Raw genomic sequence first — 9,906 nt, 5'->3', positions numbered from 1 at the left:
TTATGATATATGAAGCGTTTAAGTTTTTAGGCTGGAAACCTTAGACCTGAGTCATAGCTCTATGTTAAGGTATAACAACGCCACCAACCCAAAGCTTCATGTATTATGACTAAAGATGTTTTGAGTTATATGAGATGTGATACAATGCCTTGATTGAATACCATCAAACATGAATCATGAACATGAACATTGATATTTCAGCATCAGCATGTATGCATGATATGTACAGTTATGTGATACATTATTATGTGATATAAGACCATGCATATAAATATGAGGAAAATTGTGAAATGCCTTGAAATGTCTTATGTGAAGTGAACATTTTAATGACACAAGGCTTAAGCAAAGTGATAATAAGATGTTTAAAAAGGGTGCCACTGTTTTGATGAAGCAATCAAGTAAGTTCAGTAAAGAAGACGGAAATCTATAAGACTTATAATGGCTGCCCACTAGTGTGGGCTAGGTCAGAGTTGACCATTCAGATATGCTTGCCATGTTTCCGTCTTTCTCCTCCATATGTGTAATAAGTATGGCAGCTATTGCAACGATGAAATGAGTGTTATGATGAGCCTAGTTGCGATGATGGCTAGCCGGAGGAGAACCCATGAGATTCTATATGATATGTGTAACAAGCCCTGCAGGCATTGGCCGAATCAAACAGTGTGCACAAGTGATATTGGGCCCATAAAAATGTGAAACTAAAAGAAAGAGCATAAAAGTAAAGTTTGAAAGTGCATGAGCAATAAATGAAATGCATAAGTATATAAGTCAGCATATTAGTATATGTGCACTACAAACTCACGACATTCATGTGTATGTGTATGCATGAGATTTGCTTACTGAGCGTTAGCTCATTATGTTATTTTCCAACATTTTTCCAAGTGTGGCTTTAGCTGTTGAGCAACTTGTGGAGCACAGATTCAGTAGCAATGCAATAATGGTTTAGAGTTTTCATATGGCTGCCTTAAATTTAAAGTATTCATACGTGTAATAATTTCTACTAATAAGTTTATATAAAAGTTTTAAATTTTTCTGTATTTCTTCGTATCATTTTATTTAATTCTTTTGGTCAAGTGCCTAACATACTCGTAAACTCTAGAATTACGAGTATGTGGCGAACGTACCCTACCTTAGGGACGTTACAATATATATCTGTATCTATTTTTTATAAATGATTATACGTTTGTCTAGTTATATAGATTTGAAAAGTTATTATATTTTAATTGTGGTGTGGATGTTCTCTGAGCACAAGATAAATGATTATTTTTTGGTAAATGATTATTTGAATATTTTGGTGATTAGATGGAACAATCTAGTGAAAATCAAAGAGTGAGTTGGAGGAATATGGAAGTAGTAAAAACTTTTTTGGAGACTTGTATTGAAGAAGTATCTTTAAATGGAAGACTTGGAAGTAGTTTAAAGCCAAATTCATGGAACAAAGTTAAACAAGTTTTGGATATACTCATTCTTTTATTGTAACACAAAAGCAAATGAAGAATCATTTTGATTATCTAAAGGATAAATATCAAGCTTGGTTGCCAATAACTAAGAAAACACGAAATGTTTACGATCCTGCAACTAATACCATTCTCATGTCAAATGTTGAATGGGATGAGTACATTAAGGTTATTTCTCTTATCTAGGTATAGTCATATTATTTGATGATTTTGGATATTTTAGTTGTATATTAAAATGCATTGTATTTTGGGATTGGATATAGGCTCACCCAAAGTCAAAAACATTGAAAGGTTCTCTGTTACCCTTTCCGGACCTCTATTAAACACTCTTTGATGGTACTACTGCAACTGGAGTTTATGGTTGGAGTCCTAGTTGTACAACTCCTCGACCTGTTATCTCATCTACATCTCCTTATATTGAGACATATATTTCTGCAAAAGAAAGCGCACCTAGTAACCAAAATGATGAAGTTGCTAACATTTATCCATCTCGATATTCAAACCCTTTAGAAGGGCAAATGATGAGGAAGAAAAGAAAGCTATTATCTCAACAGGATATTGATGATAAGATGTCTATTGCATTGGAGTTGTTAATTAAAAAGAATAGTGGTCCTCATGTTGTGGAATGCATGAGAAAATTAGATGGACTTGGATGGGAGGAGCCTTTGTATAGTGCAACTATTAGTATACTTTGCGAAGGGGATAGCTATAGAAAAGCATGGATGAACATGAAAGATGTCAACATAATGGATAATTGGGTTAAGGCTATGGGAAAAAAATTGGGATATTTTTTATTTAGTTAATTAAGCTATTATTGTGCTAAGAGAACTTTTAATTTGCTATATCATGTCATGAACACATTTTTCCTTTTGTGTATCGAAGTTTATTGATCTATTATAATGATCTATGAATGCTTTATTTTCCTTTATATTATCAATCCTAGTAGTATTTTTTTCCTCTAAAAATGTATAATTTTTTTTCTTTTTGAACAGATTTAACATGAATTTTGAGAATCAACTTTTAATATTAGTAATTTTCTATTGGTATGTACGTCGTTTTAAACTCAAACATATAGTTGAAGATAATACATCTGCTTTATCTAGTGCAAGATACACTTTGGAGTTGTTATATGGCTTAGATCGACAATGCATAGAGTTGATGCAGATGTCTCGTGATGCATTTGTTCTTTTGTGCAATCATTTTAGACAGAGAGAATGGATTAAAGATAGTAGGCATGTATCAGTTGAAGAAAAAATAACAATATTTTTAACCATCATAGCACATAATGAGCGATTTATTATCATGAAGCGGAGATTTCAACACTCTTCACAAACTGTTCACAAGTATTTCCATAAGGTTCTTGAAGCAATGATGCATTTTGCAAAAGAGATGATAGTTCTTACCACAGTTGATCTTCGAATCAAAAAAAATATTAGAAAAATATTCGAGGTATTGTATTTTTATATCATAATTGTATAAATAAAATGTTTGTCATAAATATTTTAAGTTGTAAATTTATTGCAAGGGCAATTGGTGCACTTGATGGAACATTAGTACATGTTGTAATCCCATTTAATAAACAAACTGCTTATAGAGGAAGAGGAAAGGGTAACTACTACAAAATGTTATAGTAATATGTGACTTCAACACGGTCTTCACTTATGTTTATGCAGAATGGGAAGGGGTAGCACATGATTCACGAGTTCTAAGAGAGATATTAACCAATCCAAATAATTGTTTTTCATTTCCTCCTCCAAGTAAGTAATTATAGGAATGGAATTTATTGGTACGATAACTTAATTCTCTATTTTAAATAATTTAACACTTTATTTGTATACATTTCAGATAAGTATTACCTATGTGATGCAGCATATCCATGCACTTAGGGATTTTTACCTCCTTATCATAATGTTCGATATTGATTAGGAGATTATCGTCGTAGGTGTGTTGTAACGAAAGAGGAAAAGTTTAGTCATGCCCACACTCAACTTCGAAATGTTATCGAACGTTCATTTGGAGTTTTGAAAGTAACATTTCTAATATTATTGGATAAGATGGCTCCTTATGAGTTTCATGTCCAAAGAGATATTGTTATTGCATATTTTGCAATTAATAACTTCATTATGAAAGTGCGTATCAATGATGAATTGTTCAATCAATTTGATCAACTTCAAGTACTCTTTGAGGAAGAATTAGAAGAACAAATATTGGAGGAAACAAGTGAACCTAGTTGGAGACTAATATATTAATCATGTTTTGTATTTGAATATTTTCACTTCTTTTTAAATAAAATATAATTTAATAAAGTTGTTAATATTATATAATTAAAAATACTGATAATTGTGATAATATCTTATTATTCAGATTTGCATCTGGACACTACTAAGGAAACATCTCTGTTTGGATTTTGATTGGTTTTTAAATTAGTTAGTTAAGTGTTATGATATTCTTATAACTATGATTAACCAGTAATCATTTTTTGGTTTCAAGAGTTAAATCATATAGCTAATGGTTCTATGAATCCCACGAATACTATTGCTGTATATATTTTCCTTTTAAATTTCACATATTTACTCACTTCATATGCATACCCATCTATATCTATTTATATACATTATGTCTCTGTGTGAATCTATTGTTTTGCCTATCCTAGTTAGATTATGTCCATGTGTATACATTACCTTTCACTTTATTTTATTCATCTAATGTTTTCTCTCGTGCTTTTTTACTGTGTCCTTAACAAGTTCTTATCCTTTTCTCTTATGTATCACCACATGTTTTTTATTTTATTTCCAGCAAAGTGTTTTGCGGTCCTCCTGCTACTGGTCCAATGGTTTGGCTATGCAGTTCTTTTCTACTACCTCCCTTCTCTCAGTTTCTCTTCTTATATTATTTACAATTAGTTATTAAATATTTTGTTTTATCTATGTTTGCTTTGACTAGTGTCCTACAATTTTGAAAATTCAACTATTTCTTGTCCTGTTTTGGTGTTTCTCTGTCTTTGATTCAAGTGTTGTGTATTTCTGAATAAATTCAACTATTCCTGTAGTGTTTTTGTTGTTTATTATTCTAAATTTAAATTTCTGAAGTTCAGGTTTGTTGGCATTATGAGGACTCAGGGGTATACTCGGTCAAAAGTGGTTATCATCTAGTTGTTTCAAGCCTCACTTCTCCTTCCTCTTCTTCTACTCAGCCTATTTCCCAACGGTGGCGTACCCTATGGTCCTTGAAACGTCCGAAGAAAGTCAAGTTGTTCTCTTGGCGTGTTTGTCATGGTATCATTCCAACTGCTAATTCTCTTCAGGCTCATCTTGTTCCGTGTGTTGGCTCTTATTCTTATTGTGGTTGGCGCCACGACAATGTCTTACATGCTCTCTTCCTTTGTCCTTTGTCTTTTCAAGTTTGGAGGTTGACAAGGTTTTGGAGTCTCATTAAGCATACACTATCCTGAGTATTGTTGGTACTTTGCAAGCTATACTTTCCTCTTTGTCCCCTTCTAATTTTGCTACAATTCTCATTTATGTTTGGACTATTTGGGGAGAGCAGAATAAGGTGAAACATGGCTCTCATTTTCGTACTGGTTCTATTCTTCTTTATTGGGCACTTCAATATTATGAGTCTTGGCTAAGAGCTTAGCTATTTTAACACCACTTTGGTTTACCTCAAGCTCGGGTGACCCCAGTCTTCTTATGGACAGCCCCACGCTCAAGCTCTCTCAAGCTGAATGTGGATTCAACAATTAATCTTGAGAATAGCTTGGTTGGTTTCGGTGCAATAGTTAGTGATTCGAAAGGTTTTCATTTGCCATCTTTGGCGAAGCAGTTTACTAGTTTCTTGTCATCGAATGATGAGGCTTTGGCCATTTCTTTTGCTTTGTCTTGATGTTTAGAGCTTAGTTTTTTTATTTTAATTATTGAGAGTGATTTAGAGGTTGTTGTCTACATTTTTCTCTCTTCTAAGACTTTATTATTCCAATGTAGTTATCTTATTAGGAACATTAGATTATTATTATCTGTCTTTTTAGGTGTATGTCTAGCTTATGTGTAACAGAATAGTAATACAGTTATGTCTAACTTATGTGTTGCATAATAATAATACAGCTACTCATAGTCCGGCTAAATATACAATTTACATAGAAAAAAATGTTTCTTAATTGGAAGAAATTTCAAAATGTATTATATGACCATAATGATGACCTATATTATGTCCTGTGGACTCCATGTTTTCCATCCATGAACGTTTTGTCAAATTTGTTAAAAAAAAATAGCAATAAAGAAAAAGAAAAAATATTTACTGAAATAAAATATTTTTTAAATTTGATGCAAATTAAGTAAAAATATGTTTGGTATTGTTCTCTGTTTTTTGTTTTCAAAATTATGTTTTCAGAAATGAGAATAAAAAACTGTTTTTGTAGTTTTTAAAAAACAAGAGGTGTTTGGTTAATGTTTTCTAAAAATAATTTTTTAGTTTTATTTTTTTTAAATCTTAAATAAAAAATTAATAAATATATTTACGAAGAGAAAAATATTTTAAAAGTTTGTAATAAATAATGAGATAAAATAATTTGAAAGAAAAAATGATGAAAAATAAGAAGTGAGAAAATTTGAGAACAACAGAAAACAACTTTTTCTTGTTCTCAAAATTTTCTGTTTTTTGTAACTTTGTTTTTAAAAATTATTTTCTAAAAACAATACCAAACACTCCATTTGTTTTCAAAAAACTGTTTTTAGCTTTTAAAAACAAAAAACAGTTTTTTAATTAATGTGCCAAACACCCTCATTATTTCTAAGTTTCATAGCAAATCATGATGCATTTGCATAACTTGAACACAAAAGTCCAATAAAAAGCAGCCTCCACCACCCACGGCAATGGCAATCATGTAAATACCATACATTTGGTTCAATTCCGAGCAAGAGATAATAGTATGGAGGCTTTGATAGCCTCTTATGGAGACGCATCGTCGGAATCCGACTCCGAGTCGGCAACCCCATGTCAGCCTCCAACGTCTTCTACTCACCCGGAATTAACTTCTCTTCCTCCGCCCCCGGTTTCTCTCCTTATTCCCCCGAATTCCATCAGTAATTATCAATTCCCACTACTTCTTACTTTTTCTTCAATCTTAATTTTATCGGTCCTTTCGGGTATCACCCACCAAATGTTTGTTGTTTTGACTGTGAAGGAGGTCTTGATTTTTCTCCTGGAGAACAGCCCGGCAGAGTTAGGACATTTCCTCATGTCGAAGGGAATTACGCTTTACATGTCTATATCCCAGGTTGGGTTAAACCTAATTTCTTCAACTACTTTGAAATAAGTCATTGGATATCAATTATCAAAGGTATTTGCTGAGTATTTAACTATACTAAATATTGTGTTTATAGTTTATATACCATCTGCGCCAAAAAAGGAGCTGGCTTTGTTCTTGAAGAAATTGTCTCGTCTTGTGCCTGGTCTTTACGTGGTCGACGTTGATATCCCACTTGACATTATTGCCAAAGATGATAATAAGCTTGAACAAGTTGCTTTAGGGAGGGAATTTCATATAAGCTTAGGTAGGACTGTTCCAATCCGAGTTCACCAGATTGACTCGGTGGTGGCTATGCTTCGTCAGAAGCTTCAGTTTCAAAGGAGGTTAGAGTACATCTTTCTCGTTTTTCTTCTTTGTGAATTGTAGTACAGCTGAAGTTTACATGACCCATTATGTGAATTTGATTCAGGTATTGGATTGATTTTAGTAAATGGGAGGTTTTTCTCAATGATGATCACACCCGAACCTTTTTGTCAATGGAAGTTACTACAACGGGATTAGCTGAGGTATGCTAACAACTGAATAGTCTCTGGATATAGAATGACATAAACTTCTCCTTTTCACTTATTTGCCTTGAAGTGATCAATTACTCTCTATATAACTATCGTGGTTGCTAGTTTTTTAGTTGCCAAATCATTTGGGAGAAACTCTGGTTATTGTATTGCAACTGGTTTGAAGCTTATCTTTGGGTTCACTTAATTTCAGATAACAAAGCAGATTCAAGCCGTCAATGAGGTTTATAAGCTTCATAATCTTCCTGAATTTTACAAGGTTAGCTTTGCTGTGAATATTATCTGCACAAAGTCTTAGCTTTAACTAAAATCTGAACTTCCTTACTTGGAGCTTATTATTTTGGGGATAATATTTCTAATTTTTCTTAGGTCACTCCATAACATTGGATGTTTCATGTTTGTTATAGGATCCACGTCCTCACATTTCCATTGCTTGGGCATCTGGTGACATCGACCATTCCTTGAGGAGTGCGGTTCAAGAAGAAAGAAGAGGCACGGTTGCGGCCTCGTCGAAGAAATGCATTTTTACTAGTAAATTCACTGGTATTGAGTGTAGAATTGGTAATAAAGAGTATAAGATATGTAAGATTCTAGATAAGTGAAAAGACGGGCCAATCACTTCCATTACCATTAGTATGTTTTTTTTTTTTTTTTAACAGTTAATATGTGTTTGCCTATTTGGTATTTTTTAGAGCTGTGCATTTATTTGAGTTAAGTTTTATCTTATGTGGCTAATAGATTGTTGATTTATCGTGTCATATGTATAATTTACAATTTTTATAAATTATTAAAATTAAAAATAATTCAAAAAATATAATTATTCTTTTTAATTCTTAAAAGATTAATTTTTTTAATAAAATTTTCAAATATTAAAATAATAAACTAAAAATCATGTGTATTATTAGTAAAATTAAATTATTTATTTTTATTAACGATGGAATTAATAAATTTTAAATTAGATTAGTTTAAGTTTTGTAAAAATAAAAAAGATTATTTTTTGATTTTGTTTTAATATTTAAAAAAAAATTCTTTAATTAATCTTTTAAGAATTTATCAAAAAAAATTAATCTTTTTGGAATTAAAAGAAAAAATATTTTTTTTGAATTTTTGAATTTTAATATTTTATAAGAAATAATATTTTAATTTCAAATTATTTTTTATTTTAAAATATACATGACAAGTCAGTAATCCGATAACCATATAGGATGAAAATTAACATAAATTTTACTTAGTTTAAAAGTAATTTTTAACTATTCGAAAAATTCAAGAGCACAATAATGTATTTGTCATAGTTAGGAAAAAATCCTAAATAACATATTTGTTTTAAGAGACAGCTAACTACAACGTTCACAAATTTTTGCACTATCCCACTTGTTATAGTTAAGCTCACAATAAAATTATGTATGGAAAATCATAAATTTCCAAGTGGAGGAGACCTTGGTTATAATATTACACGGTCAATTTGATATATGCACTATTAAAGAGTCGGTTAAAAGTTAGTTGGTTCTGTTAATTGTGTTTGTTATTTTTGTTAGAGGTTGTTACTCAACAACCTTTCTTGTATTAATTGCTAACACTCGTTAGCCTTAATATACAAATAATACCCTGTATTTCTTTATGAGATTAATGAGAATTACAATTCATTTTCTTTCAAAGTCTTTTCCTTAATATGGTATCAGACCTTTTTCTTTTGTGAGCTATGGAGCAAACTTCAGGGGCCGTCAATGTAACGCCCTGGTTACCCCAGAACAGTTACGGTGAACCGGAAATTTGACTCGCTACCCGAGTCCTTTGGTTAAAAACGTGATCTAGGTACCATTAACAGGTTAAGGTGAAAAACCAATAAAAAGGAAAGGGTACGTTTCATTAAGTAAATAAACTGCTCATGAGCCTTTTAAAATGTTTACAAGTAGTTCGTAATACAAAAGAGTTGCTACAGCTTCAAATTTACAATCCCCGCCGGCCTAAGCGGCAAAAATAGGGTAAACCCCTAGTCCCTCTGAGAACTCCTTGACCGTGGCAGCCAAGCGGCCCTGTATGTACATTACATCGCCCAAGCTCTCCACTCAAGGCTGGCCAAGCTTTTCCTTTCCTTTACCTGCACCACATAGCACCCATGAGCCAAGGCCCAGCAAGAAAACATAGCAAGACATGATATAATATCAACAACGTTCATAATAACCATTCAGGACTATCAGTCCAACAAGTAGGTGGCAATAGCCAAAAGTCACAGTAATGAGCATCGCTCCCTCTAGCCATGTGACGATAGGGTCACCAGGGCTTAACTGATAGGTGATTTCTTACATAAGCTTGATCAGGACAAGTGCATGGTGATTGGTCACCAACATAACATTCCTCACGACTCTAGAGTCGAAACTATGGACAACGTCCCTTAGCCTTGTGACAAACAGTCACCGGGGCCATACACCTTGGCTATAGTCATCTGGTCGTAGACCAGGCAAGCGCTTGTAAGTTTCTCGACCCTAGGGTCGGTCTGGCATTAATGCTATAGAGCCATTCAATGCATGATTCTCGACTTTAAAGTCGGTCCCTGACTAGTCAGTGTCTCAAGCAGGTAATCAGCATTCACTAGCACTTAATATGCAATCCATGTCCACATATATCAACCAGC

At 32.7% G+C, this 9,906-nt stretch overlaps 1 protein-coding gene across 1 annotated transcript; it reads left to right on the top strand.

Annotated features, from left to right (window-relative positions):
• The first annotated feature begins 6,248 nt into the window (after positions 1 to 6,248).
• Positions 6,249 to 8,032, top strand: LOC133798074 (uncharacterized). Its single transcript, XM_062236258.1, has 6 exons — positions 6,249 to 6,535; positions 6,637 to 6,729; positions 6,836 to 7,085; positions 7,172 to 7,268; positions 7,468 to 7,533; positions 7,682 to 8,032. Exons 1-6 carry the CDS (start codon positions 6,382 to 6,384, stop codon positions 7,874 to 7,876), a joined length of 855 nt encoding a protein of 284 aa, XP_062092242.1. The 5' UTR covers positions 6,249 to 6,381; the 3' UTR covers positions 7,877 to 8,032.
• The last annotated feature ends 1,874 nt before the right edge of the window (positions 8,033 to 9,906 follow it).

Source organism: Humulus lupulus, chromosome 8 (assembly GCF_963169125.1).
Source record: "Humulus lupulus chromosome 8, drHumLupu1.1, whole genome shotgun sequence".
NCBI lineage: Eukaryota > Viridiplantae > Streptophyta > Magnoliopsida > Rosales > Cannabaceae > Humulus > Humulus lupulus.
Note: the sequence above shows the minus strand (reverse complement) of the source record. Positions and strands in the feature narration are given on the sequence as shown.

Bases quoted from the DNA above. Each gene is read 5' to 3' on its own strand.
- LOC133798074 (XM_062236258.1), top strand. From the start codon at position 6,382: ATGGAGGCTTTGATAGCCTCTTATGGAGACGCATCGTCGGAATCCGAC. The intron at 6,536-6,636 runs GTAATTATCAAT...TTGACTGTGAAG, and splicing joins TATTCCCCCGAATTCCATCA to GAGGTCTTGATTTTTCTCCT. The intron at 7,269-7,467 runs GTATGCTAACAA...ACTTAATTTCAG, and splicing joins CTACAACGGGATTAGCTGAG to ATAACAAAGCAGATTCAAGC.